At 43.1% G+C, this 19,716-nt stretch overlaps 1 protein-coding gene across 1 annotated transcript in view; it reads right to left on the bottom strand.

Moving 5' to 3' along the window:
* Positions 1–19,716, bottom strand: part of LOC122559891 (fer-1-like protein 4) — a 349,022-nt gene that overhangs the window by 184,713 nt on the left and 144,593 nt on the right. Inside the window, exons 24-26 of the mRNA XM_043709999.1 lie at positions 17,956–18,080; positions 1,530–1,664; positions 803–976 (exon numbers count right to left, since the gene is read on the bottom strand). Of these exons, the coding sequence (XP_043565934.1) occupies positions 803–976; positions 1,530–1,664; positions 17,956–18,080 (434 nt within the window). The remainder of the gene's footprint in view (positions 1–802; positions 977–1,529; positions 1,665–17,955; positions 18,081–19,716) is intronic.

Genomic DNA, 19,716 nt, shown 5'->3' with positions numbered 1-19,716 from the left:
TGTGCACACACTTTCCACACATATACGAGCCAGACACACCAGAGTCGTTGACCTCCCACATCAAGCACGTAGCACACTGAACCAACTTGGCAGTCATGTCTTCACCCTCTTCAACTGTGGCGTAATCACTTCACTCAACCTCCTTGTCAAAGACTCCTGAGCTGAAGCTGAACATTTGGAATAATCAATCATGGAGGGCTGTGATGGTTAGTGTTTGAGTATGTTTATGGGAGAGAGTGCTAGATTTCTTACTACCAGGAGCATGCAGGGTTCTGGGGATGGGGTGGTTAAAAGGCCTTAAGTGATTGTATTGAATGGCTGGTATGATTATATTGAATGGCTGGTCAGGTGCCTATGTGCCATGCCACAGGGCCATGTTGTGGGATACGGGCTTAGTGCAGGAAAGTGGGACTAGTGTAGATAGTAGAATATATTTGGCAGTACAGATTCGATGAGCCGAAGATGCTGCGTGATTCTATGAACAGACCTGTGAGAAAAGTTACTGCCCATGAAATAAAAGAGACAGGAGCAATGTAGCTAGAAGGACTATATGGCCTACTCTTGCTCCTACCCCTTATGTTCTTAGGTAAATAACAACATTGTCACAGTCAAAAAATTCGTGGTGGGAATAGGATTGAAGATACTTTGCAAGCGTTTCAGCAGAATAACTGTTAGAGGCAGGGGTTGGCCCTGCTTGGTGCATGCTCTCATATAGATAAACAGCACCTGCAAACTCAACAGTATCTACAAGACATTTGCTGTGAAATAAAGTTAACAATCTGAGAATGTGTGTGATTCTTACCTCTCCATAGCCACTGTAATCCAATTCTATCAGTTCAAAAGCTGCTAGCAGTTCACCACCCATTGTCTGGCCTCTGTAAATGTCATGAAACTTTAATGGAGGTCTCACATAACTTTCACCTTGCAGCTTAACGCTGGGAGCTGCGAAAGCTCGTCCTAGGAACTCTGGACTTCCCTATGTTTATGAGAAAAGACAGTATTACACATTGAATCATTCCAAATGCCATCATTTAAATATCTTATGGTGCAGCACACTGCTGCACATTCAAAATGCAACATTGCACAATAGGTAGACTTTCATTGTCCAGTTCACATTCCAGTAGCAGTCACTTTAAAATCAAATGAAGCTCAGAGAACTCATAACTAAAATTACATTGACTAGCATTTGCAGAGTCCTCCCCACCTGTGCTGTACCCCAATGTTTTACACAAACAGACCAGTTCCCATCAATGTTGTACCCCAGTGTCATACAGTGACCGACCTATCCCCGCCAGTACTGTACCCTGTTGTACAGGTACAAACCTGTCCCCACTATTATTGATTTGCAGTTTGTAGTGCTCTCTGCAACATCAATAATTGTACAGCAGTACAATGTCTATTCTCATGCAGCAGGGTCGTATTTGCGGTTCTGGTTGATAATTTAATTGCCATGTAGCGGTATTACTCTTTTACCCTACTGACAATTCTGCTATTATTCATTTCTAAAACTGCATTAGGCTAAAACTCACCAAACTGTCATAGTCAAAGATATTGATGATGATAATGGGTGGATCCTTTTTCAGTTCATCCTTACTCCCCTCTATCAGGATTTGATCGAACAACAACATCTCAGACCACAATGGGGAAAGTGTTTCTTCCAGATACTGTGAAATAATTAAAGAGGGAGAGTTAAATTTTCTTCAAGTTCTCAATTTGAATGTCTGTGTAATATATGGAAACAGCAAGACTCTCATGATGCTCATGGGGAAGCTACAAGACTATTTGCAGCATATGCAAAAAATCATATCTAAGTTCTGCCATCTTGTGAGATCAAATTGTGAATGGTGGTGTACAATTTAACAACTCACTGCAGGAGAAGGTTCCATGAATATTCTCATTAATACAGGAGCCCATCACAACAAAAGCAAAGCTCAAGTATTTTCAATCACCTGTTCTAGTACAGCAACAATACTAGTATCTACTCAACAATATGGAAAATTGCCTAAGTACATCCTGTCACAAAACAGTCAAATTTCAATGCAGCTATTTGCCTCTTCTATCTGTCTATTCTAACTCATTAGAAAAGTAATGGAAAGGATTGTTAGCAGTGCCATAGGCACCATTTCCTCCACAGTAACCTATAGCAATGGCACAGAGACATATAGCTGAATTAAATCAGCGTTTCTACCTCTGTGTTCACAACACAGTAAAATTAAAATCTTCAAAGACTCTGAAAATTGAATGCTATTTAGGTTAGATTACTTACCATGTGAAAACAGGCCCTTTGGTCCAACAAGTCCACACTGACCCACCGAAGCGCAACCTACCCAGACCCATTCCCTTACATTTACCCCTGCACCTAACACTACGGGCAATTTAGCATGGCCAATTCACCTAGCCTGCACTTTTTTGGACTGTGGGAGGAAACCGGAGCACCCGGAGGAAACCCACGCAGACATAGGGAGAATGTGCAAACTCCACACAGAGAGTCGCCTGAAGCGGGAATTGAACCCGGGTCTCGGGTGCTGTGAGGCAGCAGTGCTAACCACTGTGCCACAATGGTCAAAACCAGACTTTTTTGAATAGCCAGTCCCAAACTTTGTGAATAATTAATTCTTAACAACTGTTTGTAGCTTCATGTTGATTGAGTTAATCAAATTGGAAAGGGTAGCTATGATAACAAATTCATAGAATGTATTCAGCAGAGTTTCCTACAGCAATATGTCAAAGCTAACCAGGGAGCAGGCTATCTTGGATCTGGTTATAGGTAATGAAGCAAATTTCATAAATGATCTCAGAATAAAAGATCCCCTAGGATGTAGCAATCATAACATAATTGAATTGAACATTCATTGCAAGAATGAGAAACTTGGGTCAAAAACAACTGTTTAACTTAAATAAGGGGAAAAACAATGAAGTGAGGACACAGTTAGCTTAAGTGAACTGGACAGGTGGATTAGCAAGAATGACAGTGAGCAGCAGTGGTAGACGCTTAAGGAGGTAATTCATAAGATAAAATAAAAATAATGAAAAAACAGTAAGGGCTCTAACACTATTCACTGGCAGTCAGCTCCTAATCCAATTGTAGCCTTGGTCTAAACATGGAGGTGGGTAGCTTCCCTTGACATCAAGGGCCACATTTAACTGAGTCTGGCATCCAAGTACACTCAAAAAACTGGATTCAATTGAGTTAATTGATTATTCAAGTGACTAGGGGAATATTATAGGGGCAGAGAGGGACTGGAGGAGGGAGGAGGTGTAAGACTGAGAAGTTATAAAAGAATGGTGTCTTGATTTCTTTCTCACCAACTGGCATGGATCCAAAAAGCAATATTGTAGACACCTACACTTAATGGACTGCAGCAGTTCAAGAAGGCAGCTCTTCACCACCTTTTCCAGTGTAATTAATGATAGGTAAGAAATGCTGTTCCAGCCAGCAATGCCCAAATTCTATGAATGAGGAAAAGATAATCAAGAACCAAGCAATTTGATGGCACATATCTATAGGATGAATTTGCCTGCAGTGACTACAAAATCAGGATCTATGAAATGGAAAATTGTAAACACATGAAACAGGAAAATCCATGAACAATCATGCTGGGTAAAATACTGCCATATACATTTTAATGCCTTACCTTTTCATAACATGAACTGTTTTATTTGTTTAAGAATCTCCAAAGCACTGAAAGCTTCCATAAATATTCCATTTTTATATTTCTGTACTTTTGATTGAGGACTGAAAGTGGAAAAGGACTGTTTAAAAAGCCAGGAATTGTGGAAGGGATTGATGCATTTTTGAAAGAGCCACAAAACTTATTGTAAATGCTGTTTAGACTATTGTTTGCTCAAACAGTGGGGACAGTGCGATTGGCTCCCAACCTCTTCGGAGGTAGAAGAGACTGTACAAGAAGGTCACACTGGACCTGAATTGGAAGGGACTAATATACCAGCAGGGAGATTTGCTCAAGCTGCTTGGGATGATTTAAACTAGTAAGGTGGAGCAGTGGTACCCAGGAAAACAGTAACGAAAGGGATCAATCTGACACTGGTACAGTTGGGAAAAGGAGTGAGTCAAACAGTCAGGGCAGGCAGGAACAAAGCAGAGAACAAGATAGGACTGATAAATTAAACTTTAATTCAATGCAAGAAGCCTAACAGGGAAGGCAGATGAACGCAGGGCATGTTTAGGAATATGGGACTGGGATATCATAGCAAGTACAGAGATATGGCTCAGGGATGAACAGGACTGGCAGCTTAATGTTCCAGCACACAAATGATATAGGAAGGATAGAAAAGAGGGGCAAGAAAGGAGTTGGAGTGGCATTTTTGATAAAGGATAGCATTACAGCTGTACTTAGGGAGGATATTCCTGGCAATACATCCAGGGAAGTTATTTCAGTGGAACCGAGAAATACGAAAGGGATGATCACCTTATTGTGATGGTATTATAGACCCAATAGTCAGTAGGAAATTGAGAAACAAATTTGTAAGGAGATCTCAGTTCTCTGTAAGAATAATAGGGTGGCTACGGTAGACAATTTTAACTTTCCAAACATAGACTGGGACTGCCATAGTGTTAAAGGTTTAGATGGGGAGGAATTTGTTAAGCTTGTACAAGAAGATTTTCCGATTCAGTATGAGGATGTACCTACTAGAGAAGGTGCAAAGCTCAACCTACTTTTGCGAAATAAGGCAGGGCAAGTTACTGAGGTGTCAGTGGGGGAGCACTTTGGGGCCAGTGACTAAAATTCTATTAGTTTTAAAATAGTAATGGAAAAGGATACACTGGATCTATAAGTTGAAGTTCTAAATTGGAGGAAGGCCAATTTTGACAGTATTAGGCAAGAACCTTCAAAAGATGATTGAGGGCAGATATTTGCAGGTAAAGGGACAGCTAGAAAATGGGAAGCCTTGAAAACTGAGATAATGAGAGTCCAGAGATAGTATATTCCTATTAGGGTGAAAGGCAAGTCAGGCAGGTGTAGGGAATGCTGGATGACTTGAGAAATTGAAGTTTTGGTTTAAGATAAAGAAGGAAGCAAATATCAGGTATAGATAACAGAGATAGAGTAAATCCTTAGAAGGGCAAAAAAGTTGATAAATCCCCACGACCTGATCTGGCATACCCTAGAACTCTGTGGGAAACTAGGGAAGTGATTGCTGGGCCCTTTGCTGAGATATTTGTATCATCGATAGTCACAGGTGAGGTGCTGGAAGACTGGACACTAGCAAGCATGCTGCCACTATTTAAGAAAAGTGGTAAGGAAAAGCCAGGGCCCTATAGACTGGTGAGCCTGACATCGGTGGTGGGCAACTTGTTGGAGGAAATCCTGAGGGACAGGATTTATGTGTATTTGGAGAGGCAAGGATTGATTTATATGAATTTGTAAAAGTCAGGATTGTGCGTGGGAAATCACGCCTCATGTACTTTATTGAGTTTTTTGAAGAAGTAACAAAGAGGATCGATGAGGGCAGAGCGGTGGATGTGATCGATATAGACTTCAGTAAGTGATTTGACAAGGTTCTCCTGGTAGACTGGTTAGCAAAGTTAGATCTCATGGAATACAGGGAGAACTAGCCATTTGGATACAGAACTGGCTCAAAGGTAGAAGACAGGTGGTGGTGGAGGGTTGTTTTTTAGACTGGAGGCCTGTGACTAGTAGTGTGCCACAAAGATCGGTGCTGGGTCCACTGCTTTTCATCATTTATAAAAATGATTGGATGTGAACATAGGAGGTATGGTTAGTAACTTTGCAGATGACATCAAAATTGGAGATGTAGTGGACAGCGAAGAAGGTTACCACAGGTTACAACAGGATCTTGATCAGATGGGCCAATGGGCTGACGAGTGGCAGATGGAGTTTAATTCAGATAAATGCAAAGTGCTGCATTTTTGAAAAACAAATCAGAGTAGGACTTATACACATAATGGTAAGGTCCTGGGGAGTGTTGCTTAACAAAGAGACCTTGGAGTGCAGGTTCAAGGTTCCTTGAAAATGGAGTTGCAGATAGATAGGATAGTGAAGAAGTCAGTTGGTATGCTTTCTTTTATTGGTCAGAGCATTGGGTATAGGAGTTGGGAAGTCATTCTGTGGCATTGCTTAGGCCACTTTTGGAATACTGCGTGCAATTCTGGTCTCCCTATTGGAAAGATTTTGTGAAACATAAAAGCGTTCAGAAAAGAGTTATAAGGATTTTGCCAGGGTTGGAGGATTTGAGCTACAGGGAGAGACTGAATAGTTTGGAGCTGTTTTCCCTGGAGCATTGGAGACTGAGGGGTGACCTTATAGAAGCTTATAAAGCCATGAGGGGCATGGAAAGGATAAATACATAAGGTCTTTTCCCTGAGTTGGGGAGTCCAGAACTAGAGGGCATAGGTTAAGAGTGAGAGGGGAAAAATTTAAAAGGGACCTAAAGGGCAACTTTTTCATGCGGAGGGTGGTGCATGTATGGAATGAGCTGCCAGGGAAGTGGTAGAGGCTGGTACAATTACAATATGTAAAAGGCATCTGGATGGGTATATGAATAGGAAGGGTTTAGAGGGATATGGGCCAAGTGCTGGCAAATGGAACTAGATTAGGTTAGGATATCTGGTTGGCATGAACAAGTCAGACAAGTCTGTTTCCATGCTGTACATCTCTATGGTTTTATGACTAACTAAAGAGCTATGGGCCTCAATGATATAGAAGCCTTCAGACCTCTAGAAGTAGAGATGGTTTATTTTTCCCCGCAGCAAAAAATACCTGAATTAAGCCAATTTATCGTTCCTCACTAGTTGTTGTATGTTGTTGCTTTTAACTAATAAGTCAGAGATTTTATAACTAGTCACTCTGCGCCTCCTGCAGATAAATGAAGAATACCTGGAGAAGGAAGGTCAAGCAGCAACAAGTTAAAGGGATTATCTCAGTGATTCCTGTAGAAGGAGCCATTGAACTGAATCATAGAATCTCTACAGTGCAGAAACACACCCTTCAGTCCAACAAGTCCGCATTGACCCTCCGAAGAGTAACTCATCCAGACCCATTCCCCTACCCTACTATCCTATATTTACCCCTGACCAATGCACCTAACCTACACATCCCTGAACACTATGGGCAATTTAGCACAGCCAGTTCACCTAACCCTGCATATCTTTGGAGGAAACCAGAGCACCCAGAAGAAACCAACGCAGACACAAGGAGAATGTGCAAACTCTACACAGACAGTCGCCCGAAGCTGAAATCGAACCATGGTCCCTGGCGCTGTGAGGCAGCAGTGCTGGCCAGTTTTCTCACCATCCATAATATTAATCCTTTTGTGCCTATCTGTCTGTCTGTGTGTTTTGGGCCAGTTGGGAGTTTATAAGGGGTTAGAATTTTAACTATATATTGAAGATCATAACTGTTTACCTGGAGCTAGGATTAATTACTTGCAATAAATAGTCATTCTTGTTAAGTACAGAAACCTGCCCATGTTTTCTGTTAACCTGGGTCTGAAGGATAGTTAGATTAAGGAATTTTTGTGTACTCTAATAAAATCTTTAACATTTTTGACAAATGTGGGAATAGCAGTGCTGGATTTCCAGTGTGCTATCCCAGTTAGGTTTGACATATACCACTGCTATACTTTCATGAGACTGATCTGGATTGCTCACTCTCTGTTAGGTTCAATGCCATTTAGTTAAACTTTAAAACAGTCGAGGCAAGATGACAAGCTGGATCTTCAAAACTCCTTAGAGTGTTAAGTGTAACAGGAAAATTGTTAGAGATTATCTGTAAGTTATGAAAGGTGATGAAGCAAAACTGAAACATATTCTATATAATTAGCAGCGATGGTGGCAATTTAACTATGTCCACAAAAATGAACCTGAGCTTCGGAATACCTGCTACTTCGACAATAACATCATTTCTGTCGCAGGTCGCTGCATTGCTCAGTGAAGCTCAGAATAAGCAGGAAGAACATCATCTCATGTTCTGTCTGGGGACCCTGCAGCCTTCAGGACTCAAATTTGAGTTCAATAATTTTAGGCATGATATGGAGATAAGACCATCAGATCATAAGACATAGGGGTGGAAATAAGGCCATTCAGCCCATTGAGTCCACTCCGCTATTTAATCATGACTGATGGGCATTTCAACTCCACTTACCCGCACTCTTCCCATAGCCCTTAATTCCTTTTGAGGTGTTGGTGTTGGACTGGGGTGGACAAAGTCAGAAGTCATATGACACCAGATTATAGTTTAACAGGCTTATTTAAAATCACAAGCTTTCAGAGCATTGCTTCTTCGTCAGGTGCAGTGACAAAGGAGCAGCATTCCAAAAGCTTTGGATTTTAAATAAACCTGTTGGACTATAACCTGGTGTGGTGTGACAAATAATTTTAGGGCCTGAGCATGTTCTCCCATGTTTTTATCCCAAAGCCTCACATCAGACATTGTCATCACATGGATTACTACCACAAACAGTGTGGCGCTGGAAAAGCACAGTGGATCAGGCAGCATCTGAGGAGCAGAAGAGTCGGTGTTTCGAGACTAAGCCCTTCATCAGGCTTATGCCCGAAACATCAACTTTTCTGTTCCTCAGATGCTGTCTGACCTGCTGTGTTTTCCAGCGCCACACTTTTTGACTCTGATCTCTAGCATCTGCAGTCCTCACTTTGTCCCTGCTACCACAAACAACCCATTGTCAGCCATAATGGGCTGCATTAGCAGCTACTGAATCTCCCAGTCAAGAGTGTGTTGCTGGAAAAGCACAATAGGTCAGGCAGCATCCGAGAAGCAGGAGAATTGATTTTTGGACCAGAGCCCTTCATTAGGAATCTCCCAGACTGGCCTTTACCCATTCCTTTGTCTGCACAATTGCTGTTTTTCCTCCTGGGCTCCACCGAGATAGCTTTGGCAAATAAAATTAAGGAGAATTCAAAGGGTTTTTACAAATATATTAAGGACAAAAGGGTAACTAGGGAGAGAATACGGCCCCTCAAAGATCAGCAAGGCGGCCTTTGTGTGGAGCCACAGAAAATGGGGGAGATACTAAACAAGTATTTTACATCAGTATTTACTATGGAAAAGGACATGGAAGATATAGAATGTAGGGAAATAGATGGTGATATCTTGAAAAATGTCCATACTGCAGAGGAGGAAGTGCTGGATGTCTTGAAATACAAAAATTGGTAAATCCCCAGGACCTGATCAGGTGTACCCTAGAACTCTGTGGGAAGCTAGGGAAGTGATTGCTGGGCCTCTTGCTGAGATATTTGTATCATCGATAGTCACAAGTAAGGTGCCGGAAGTTGAAGATTGGTTAACGTGGTGCCACTGTTTAAGAAGGGTGGTAAGGACAAGACAGGAAACTATAGACCAGTGAGTCTGACATCGGTGGTGGGCAAGTTGTTGGAGGGAATCCTGAGGGACAGGATGTACATGTATTTGGAAAGGCAAGGACTGATTTGTGCGTGGGAAATCATGTCTCACAAACTTGATTGAGTTTTTTGAAGATGTAACAAAGAGGATTGATGAGGGCAGAGCGGTAGATGTGATCTATATTGACTTCAGTAAGGCATTTGACAAGGTTCCCCATGGGAGACTGGTTAGCGAGGTTAGATCTCATGGAATACAGGGTGAACTTGCCATTTGGATACAGAACTGGCTCAAAGGTAGAAGACAGAGGGTGGTGGTGGAGGGTTGTTTTTCAGAATGGAGGCCTGTGACCAGTGGAGTGCCACAAGGATCGGTGCTGAGTCCTCTAATTTTGTCATTTATATAAATGATTTGGATGTGAGCATAAGAGATATAGTTCGTAAGTTTGCAGATGAAGTTTGCAGATGACACCAAAATTGGAGGTGTAGTGGACAGCGAAGAAGGTTACCTCAAGTTACATCAGGATCTTGATCAGATAGGCCAATGGGCTGAGAAGTGGCAGATGGAGTTTAATTCAGACAAATGTGAGGTGCTGCATTTTGGGAAAGCAAATCTTCGCAGGACCTAAACACGTAATGGTAAGGTCCTAGGGAGTGTTGCTCAACAAAGAGACCTTGGAGTGCAGGTTCATAGCTCCTTGAAAGTGGAGTCGCAGGTGAATAGGATAGTGAAGAAGGCGTTTGGTATGCTTTCCTTTATTGGTCAGTGTATTGAGTACAGGAGTTTGGAGGCTATGTTGCTGTTATACAGGACATTGGTTAGGCCACTGTTGGAATATTGCTTGCAATTCTGGTTTCCTTCCTATCGGAAAGATGTTGTGAAACTTGAAAGGGTTCAGAAAAGATTTACAAGGATGTTGCCAGGGTTGGAGGATTTGAGCTATGGGGATAGGCTGAACAGGCTGGGGCTGTTTTCCATGGAGCGTCGAAGGCTGAGGGGTGACCTTATAGAGGTTTACAAAATTATGAGGGGCATGGATAGGATAAACAGACAAAGTCTTTTCCCTGGGGTCGGGGAGTCCAGACCTAGAGGGCATAGGTTTAGGGTGAGAGGGGAAAGATATAAAAGAGACCTAAGGGCAACTTTTTCACACAGAGGGTGGTACGTATATGGAATGAGCTGCTAGAGGAAGTGGTGGAGGCTGGTACAATTGCAACATTTACAAGGCATTTGGATGGGTATTATGAATAGGAAGGGTCTGGAGGGATATGGGCCGGGTGCTGGCAGGTGGGACTAGATTGGGTTGGGATAGCAGATTGACATGGATGGGTTGGACCAAAGGGTCTGTTTCCATGCTGTATATTTCTATGACATGATATCTCTATGATTCCACCTATTGTTTGCCCTCCCCCTCCCCCCATATCATATTTAGCATATATGCTAAATATTTTCCTAGCTAAAGTCAATGCTGAAGAAGGGTCACTGGGCCTGAAAAATTAACTCTACTTTCTCTCCACAGAAGCTGCCAGATTTGCCAAGTTTCTCCAGAAATTTCTGTTTTTGTTCTTATTCATTTCTGTTTTTCAGCGACAACAGCAACTCGAAGGGTGGGAGGTTGCACCAGGGGCCTGCCGGGAGCGGTGAGTCAATGATTTGTGCCTTTAAAAACTTACCACAAGCGCGGGAGTCGTCCTTTTCTGTTTTTCAGCGGCAGCAGCAACTCAAAGGGCGGGAGCTTGCACCAGGGGCCTGCCAGGAGTGGTGAGTCACTGATTTGGGTTTTTAAATTTGAAGTCAGAGAGCAGAGGTTTCTGGAAAAGGAGGGACTTCTTATTTTTACTTCCGTCCTGCTATATAAGTCAGTGTCCTCTCAACCCGAGACTCTACCTTTGTAGGGCCTCCCACCCAACCACCTCCTCTAACCTTAAAGACCAGGAACATATCAGGTAAGCGTCTTTTTTTTACTTTGTGACTAGGGGGACTAGCAGGGATGGCAGTTCAGGGAGAGCAATGTTCCTCCTGCATGATGTTTGAGGTGTCAGGGACACTATTAGTGTCCTATCCAAGTATATCTTCAGGAAGTGCACCCAACTCTCGCTCCTCCAAGACCATGTTAGGGAACTGGAGTGGGAGCTGGATGAACTTCAGACCATTCGGGAGGCAGAGGCTGTGATAGATAGGAGTTACAGGGAAGTAGTTACTCCTAACCAAGAAGAAAGCTGGGTAACTGTTCGAAAGGGGAAAAAACAGTCAGTGGAGGGATCCCATGTGGTCGTTCCCCTGAAAAACATGAATACCGTTTTGGATACTATTGAGGGGGATAACTTACCTGGGGCAAGCAGTGGGGCCCAGGTCTCTGGCACAGAGTCTGTGCCTGTTGCACAGAAGGGATGGAGGGAAAGGAGTGTTAGTCATTGGGGACTCAATAGTTAGAGGCTCAGATAGAAGGTTTTTTGGGAACGAACGAGACTCGCGGTTGGTGTGTTGCCTCCCAGGTGCCAGGGTCCATGATGTCTCGGATTGTATCTTTGGGGTCCTGAAGGGAGAGGGTGACCAGCCTCAAGTCGTTGTCCATGTAGGTACCAACAACATAGGTAGAAAGAGGGATAGGGATGTAAGGCAGGATTTCAGGGAGCTAGGGTGGAAGCTGAGAGCTAGAACAAACAGAGTTGTTATCTCTGGATTGTTACTTGTGCCACGTGATAGCGAGGCAAGGAATTGGGAGAGCTATCAGCTAAACACGTGGCTGCAAGGATGGTGCAGGAGGGAGGGTTTCATGTTTTTGGATAATTGGGGCTCATTCTGGGGAAGGTGGGACTTGTACATACAGGTCGGTCTTCACTTGAACCAGAGGGACACTAATATCCTGGGTGGGAAATTTGCTGGTTCTATTCGGGTGGGTTCAAACTAGCTCAGTAGGGGGATGGGAACCAGAGGTGTAGTTGCAGTGCACAGGAGGATGAAAGTAGGAAGGACAGGGACAAGATTTCAGGGTCACAGGAATGTGTTGGCAGACAGCAAAGTGGTTTGAAGTGTGTCTACTTCAACGTCAGAAGTATCCAAAATAAGGTAGGTGAGCTCACGGCATGGATAGGTACCTGGGACTTCGATGTTGTGGCCATTTCAGAGACATGGATAGAGCAGGGTGAGGAATGGATGTTGCAGGTTCCAGGGTTTAGATCTTTCATTAAAAACAGCAAGGCGGTAAAAGAGGGGAGGCGTGGCCTTGTTAGTCAAAGATAGTATAACGGTGGCTGAGAGAATTTTTGATGAGGACTCGTCTTCTGAGGTAGTATGGGCTGAGGTTAGAAACAGCAGAGGAGATGTCACACTGCTTGGAGTTTTTTATAGGCCTCCGCAGAGTTCCAGGGAGGTGGAAGAGAGGATTAGCAAAACTATTCTGAGTAGGAGTGAAAGGAACAGTGTGGTCATTATGGAGGACTTCAACTTCCCCAACATTGACTGGAAATATTATAGCTCTAGTATGTCGGATGGATCAGCTTTTGTCCAATGTGTACAGGAGGGTTTCCTGACACAGTATGTCGAAGGGCCAACAAGAGGGGATGCCACACTGGATCTGGTGCTTGGTAATCAACCAGGCCAGGTGTTTGATTTAGTTGTAGGTGAGCACTTTGGAGAGTGTGACCATAATTTAGTTTAGCAATGGAAAGGGATAGGTACATGCCACAGGTCAAGAGTTATCGATGGGGCAAGGGCAATTATAATGCAATTAGGCAAGAATTAGGATGCATAGAATGGGGCAGCAAAATGCAGGGGATGCAGACAATCGAAATGTGAAGCTGGTTTATGGAACAGATATTGCGTGTCCTTGAGAGGTGTGTCCCTGTCGGGCAGGGAGGAAGTGATAAGGTAAGGGAACTGTGGTTTACTACAGAAATTGCATCTCTTGTCAAGAAGAAGGAGGCTTATGTGTTGATGAGGCAAGATAGTACAGATAAGGCGATGGAGAGTTACAGATCAGCTAGGAATAATTTAAAGAGAGAGTTAAGAAGAGCAAAGAGAGGACATGAGCAGTCTTTAGCAAATAGAATAAAGGAGAACCCTAAAGCTTTCTATAGGTATGTGAGGAATAAAAGGATGATTAGGGCAGGAATAGGTCCAGTCAAAGACAGAAGTGGGAAGTTGAGTGTGGACGCTGTAGAGATCGGAGAGGTGCTAAATGAACATTTCTCATCGGTGTTCACTCAGGAAAAGGAGAATATTGTAGAGGAGAAGAATGAGGTATGAGATATTAGACTAGAAAGGATCGAGGTTCGTGACGCACAGGTGTTATCAATTCTAGAAGGAGTGAAAGTCGACAAATCCCCTGGGCCGGATGGGATTTATCCGGGTATTCTCTGGGAAGCGAGGAAGGAGACAGCAGAGCCGTTGGCTTTGATATTTGAGTCGTCATTGTCGACAGGTTTAGTACCTGAGGACTGGAGGATTGCAAATGTTGTGCCATTGTTCAAGAAGGGCAGCAGAGATGATCCAGGTAATTATAGACCAGTGAGCCTTACCTCTGTTGTAGGAAAGGTTTTGGAAAGGATTGTAAGAGATAAGGTTTATAATCATCTAGCAATCAACAACTTGACTTTAGATAGTCAACATGGTTTCGTCAAGGGCAGGTTGTGTCTCACAAACCTCATTGAGTTTTTTGAGAAGGTGACCAAGCATGTAGATGAGGGTAGGGCAGTTGACGTGTTATACATGGACTTCAGTAAAGCTTTTGATAAGGTTCCACATGGTAGGCTGTTGGAGAAATTGCAGAGACATGGAATTGAGGGTGATTTAGCAGCTTGGATTAGAAACTGGCTTTCTGGAAGAAGGCAGCGAGTGGTGGTACAGGAAGGCAGAGTACTAGGTCAATGGAAAGATTCTTGGTAGTGTGGATGTGCAGAGGGATCTTAGAGTCCATGTGCATAGATCCCTGAAAGTTGCCACCCAGGTGGATATTACTGTGAAGAAGGCATACGATGTGTTAGGTTTCATTGGTAGAAGGATTGAGTTCTGGAGCCGCAATATCATGTTGCAACTATACAAAATGCTGGTGCGGCCACACTTGGAATATTGTGTACAGTCTGGTCGCCTCATTACAGGAAGGATGTGGAAGCATTGGAAAAAGTGCACAGGAGATTTACCAGGATGTTGCCTGGTCTGGAGGAAAGATCTTATGAGGAAAGGCTGAGAGGTTTGGGTCTGTTCTCATTGGAAAGACGAATGCTAAGAGAGGATTTGATAGAGACATACAAGATGATCAGAGGATTAGATAGGGTAGACAGTAAAATACTTTTTCCAAGGATGATGACGTCAGCTTGTATGAGAGGGCATAACTACAAATTGAGGGGTGATAGATTTAAGACAGATGTCAGAAGAAAGTTCTTTACGCAGAGAGTGGTAAGGGCATGGAATGCCCTATCTGCTAATGGAGTCAACTCAGCCACATTAGGGAGATTTAAACAATCCTTAGATAAGCACATGGATGATTTTGGGATAGTGTAGGGGAACGAGCTGAGAATAGTTCACAGATCAGCGCAACATCGAAGGCCGAAGGGCCTGTTCAGCGCTGTATTGTTCTATGTTCTATGAGAATGCTAGGTTTTTCCAGATAATGATGCTGGACAACCTGAAACTCAAATGATCAGATTGTCCATGTGGAAGATTAGAGGTTTATGTTGTCTAATGCTGCTATAGGAAGAATGTTTTGAACTGGGAAGGGTGCAAAAAGAAAAATTTACAAGAATGTTCCTGAGACTAGAAGGTTTGAGTTATACGTAGAGGCTGGATTTGCTGGGACTTTTTTCACTGCAGCATAGGAGGCTCAGGGGTGACCTTGCAGACATTTATAAAATCGAGACAGGCATAGATAAGGTGAATTGCAAAGATCTTTACCCCAGGGGAGGGGAATCCAAAATTAGAGAGCTTAGTTTAAAGTGAGAGGTGAAAGATTTAAAAGGGTCTAAGGGGCAACTTTATCTCACAGAGGGTGGTGCATATATGGAACGAGCTGCCAGAGGATCTGATAGAGGTGGTTACAATTGCAATATTAAAAAGACATTTGGACAGGTTTGTGGATAGGAAAGATTTAGAGGAATACAGGCCAAACACAAGTAAATGGGACTAGCTCAGTTTAGGAAACCTGGTTGGCATGGATGAGTTCCAGAGTTCGATAGATTCGGGGTCAGTTCCTGAGGATTGGAGGGTGGCTAATGTTATACCACTTTTTAAGAAAGGTGGGAGAGAGAAAGCAGAAAATTATAGACCAGTTAATCTGACCTCAGTGGTGGGAAAGATGCTGGAGTCTATTATAAAGGATGAAATTACGGCACATTTGGATAGTAGTAACAGGATAGGACAGAGTCAGCATGGATTTATGAAGGGGAAACCATGCTTGACTAATCTTCTTGCAGTGACCAGTGGGGTACCACAGGGATCTGTGCTGGGACCGCAGCTTTTTACAATATATGTTAATGATATAGAAGATGGTATTAGTAATAACATTAGCAAATTTGCTGATGATACTAAGCTGGGTGGCAGGGTGAAATGTGATGAGGATGTTAGGAGGTTACAGGGTGACCTGGATAAGTTAGGTGAGTGATCAGATGCATGGCAGATGCAGTTTCATTTGGATAAATGTATGGTTATCCACTTTGGTGGCAAGAACAGGAAGGCAGATTACTACCTCAATGGAATCAGTTTAGGTAAAGGGGCAGTACAGAGAGATCTGGGTGTTCTTGTACACCAGTCAATGAAGGTAAGCATGCAGGTACAGCAAGTAGTTAAGAAGGCTAATAGCGTGCTGGCCTTCATAACAAGAGGAATTGAGTATAGAAGTGAAGAGGTGCTTCTGCAGCTGTACAGGGCCCTGGTGAGACCACATCTGGAGTACTGCGTGCAGTTCTGGTCTCCAAATTTGAGGAAAGACATTCTGGCTATTGAGGGAGTGCAGCGTAGGTTCACGAGGTCAATTCCTGGAATGGCGGGATTACCTTACACTGAAAGACTGGAGCGACTGGGCTTGTATCCCCTTGAGTTTAGAAGACTGAGAGGGGATCTGATTGAGACGTATAAGATCATGAAAGGATTGGACACTGGTAGCAGGAAACACGTTTCCGCTGATGGGTGAGTGCCAAACCAGAGGACACAGCTTAAAAATACGGGGTAGACCATTTAGGACAGAGATGAAGAGAAACTTCTTCACCCACAGAGTGGTGGCTGTGTGGAATGCTCTGCCCCAGAGGGCAGTGGAGGCCCAGTTTCTGATTTATTTAAGAAAGAGTTGGATAGAGCTCTCAAAGATAGTGGAATCAAAGGTTATGGAGATAAGGCAGGAACAGGATACTGATTAGGAATGATCAGCCATGATCATGTTGAATGGCTGTGCAGGCTCGAAGGGCTAAATGGCCTACTCCTGCACCTATTGCCTATTGTCTATTGTCTATTGGGCCAAGGGATCTGTTTCCATGCTGTACGACTGCATGACTCTATGACATCTGAGAGAGCGTTGTAAAATAAGTACTTTTCCTTAATATGTAGAACAGGCTGCCCTATTTAGAATACATTTAGAACTAACTGTCTTATCTCCAACCTTCCTTACTATCAGCAATCAGAGGCCATCAACATTATCACAGGTCTTCCTCACTTCAGGCAGTTTGAACCCAGAATAATGTTGATTTCTCTATGTACCCTCATTATCAGAGCGTGGTTAATCACAGTTCTTCACACATCTCTAAGCTGTGTTACCACAATGAAGTAAATGGAAGAGACAACCATAAGAACTCCCACAGCCAGGATAGTGACTTCACAACACTCTTGACGTTACAAAACATACAAATCAGAAGCAAAGTTGTTGATTCAACTCTTCAAATTTGCTCTACCATTTGATAAAATTATGGATGGTCTGATGACTACACAAACTCTTAATAACCTTCCACCCCCTTGCTTATCAAGAATCTCTCCATCTCTACCTTAAAAAGATACATCAACTCTGCTACCACCTGCCTTTTGGGGAAGAGTATTCCAAAGGCTCATAAAGTATCAATCATAGAGGATAAATTATTGATAAAAGATAAAGGATAGATCATAGAATATAGGTCATACAGAATAAAGATTAGATCTTAAAGGTCTTAGCCGGGTCTAATAATCATCTGTATAATACCCATCAAAATGTTCAAATTCTAGCATCCTGGATCGAAAGAAGAGATCATTGTGCATTTCTGGGGACCAACCTGATACTTCTTTCTTTCCTTAATTGCTTATAATTTGCTCTGTTCTAAATAGTTCACAGTTTGAAACTCACTCCTCCTTAAAAATAGTGCTGAAAGGTCATATTGGAAGTCCAAAATTCTTCAAGTTTAACCAGCTAAAACCAAGACTCTCGCAGGACTTGTCAATATCTCTCCAACTGACAGATGGTTTTACAGCAGCCAAAGGGAATAAAATCAACAGTCTACAATACTGCATGTCCCATTGGTTTAGCTTAGTGAATCTGTAACAAGACTTGATGTGGAGCAAATTTGATCTCAAAGGTTTCCATTAACATCACACAAAAGTCACTAAAACAAACAACGCCAAACAAAAAAATGCACATTGTCAAAAATTAATTGAAGTTTCTTACCCTGGTTGATTGACATTGAGTTGAAAATACAACTCTTGCAAAAGTGTCAGATAATCCAGTATCATCGGCTGCAAGGACACCTCGAGCTTGATACATGTGGGCTCGCAACTGGAAATAACTACTGTCTATTAGCAGAGAAAAAAAATTGATGGTCAGTAACACACATCAAATTGCATCTATATAACACCATTAGCATAGCAACATGACTCAGGGTGATTAATAGGAGTATAATCAGGCAACACTTGACAAAGAACCAAAGAAAGGGATATTAGATCATACAAACATAAAAAATTGAAGCAGGAGGCAGTAATTAAGCCCTTCAAATCCACTTCACTGTTCAATAGGATTATGGCTGATCTTCTACTTCAACACCTCTAGCTTGCATTATTTCCATATTGTTTGATGTTAGTAGACAGTAGAGAGTAGCTTTTTATTTGTCATTTCTACCATATACAACAGATACAGTAAAAGTGAGACAGCATTCCTCCAGGACCGAGGGTGCAACATGGATAGCATAGACTATACACTCGTACATGGCATGAAATGCATAAGAAGTGCAAAACATGGAAGTTACAGCGCAACAGAAGAATGATGAATAACAGACATTTTTCTAGCAGCAATTCAAAGGGCAAGAAATTTTAGATGGGAAAGAGTCCAATCATACTGTGTTAAGGAGCCTGATGACTTGGGAGAAGAAACCATTGAAGTCTAGACGGAGAGATCAAATGTTCTGGTATCTTCTGCCAGATGGCAAGAGGGAGAAGAATTTGAGTGAGGGGTGTGTGGGCTCTTAACCTTTCAGATGCAGCTTGTGGTGTATATGTCTGTAATGGAGAGAAGAGAGACCCCGATGATCTTCTCAGCTGTCCTCACTATCCGTTGTAGGATCTTACGATCTGAGATGGTGCAATCCCCAAACCGGGCAGTGATGCAGCAGTTCAGGTACTCTCAATGAACCCTCTGTAAATTGTGGTGAGGAATGGGGGAGGGGGAGATGGGCTTTCCTCAGCCTGCGCATAAGGCAGAGATGCTGCTGGGCTTTCTTGGCTGTGGAGCTGGTGGTCAGAGTCCAGGTGAGATTCTCCGCCAGATGTATGCCAAGAAATTTGGTGCTCTTCATGATCTCCATGGGGGAGCCATCGATATCCAGCAGAGAGTGGTCACTCCGTGCCCTCCTGAATTCAACAACATCTATTTCATCTTGTCCAAGTTCAGAGACAGGTTGTTGGCTCTGCACCAGTTCATTAGCCGCTGCATCTCCTCTCTGTTTGGTGACTCGTCGCTCGTGCTGATGAGACCTACTACAGTTGTATCATCAGCGAACTTGATAATGAGATTCGACCTATGCATCCCTACAAAGTCGAATGTCAGCAGAGTGAACAGTAGTGGACTGAGCACACAGCTCTGGGGGACCCTCATGCTCAGTGTGATGGTGTTGAAGATGTTGTACCCAAGGAGAAAGTGAGGACTGCAGATGCTGGAGATCAGAGCTGAAAATGTGTTGCTGCAAAAGTGCAGCAGGTCAGACAGCATCCAGGAAGCAGGAGAACTGACGTTTCAGGCTAAGCCCTTCTTCAGGAATGTGCCAAGCAGGCTAAGGTAAAAGGTAGGGAGGAGGGACTTCGGGGAGGGACGTTGGAAGTGCGATAGGTGAAAGGAGGTTAAGGTGAGGGTGATAGGCCAGAGTGGGGGTGGGGGCGAAGAGGTCAGGAAGAAGATTGCAGGTTAGGAAGGTGGTGCTGAATTCGAGGGTTGGGACTG

The sequence above is a fragment of the Chiloscyllium plagiosum genome, chromosome 20, assembly GCF_004010195.1.
Source record: "Chiloscyllium plagiosum isolate BGI_BamShark_2017 chromosome 20, ASM401019v2, whole genome shotgun sequence".
NCBI lineage: Eukaryota > Metazoa > Chordata > Chondrichthyes > Orectolobiformes > Hemiscylliidae > Chiloscyllium > Chiloscyllium plagiosum.
The sequence above is the reverse complement of the archived record's forward strand: the minus strand, read 5'-3'. Positions and strand labels throughout refer to the sequence as shown.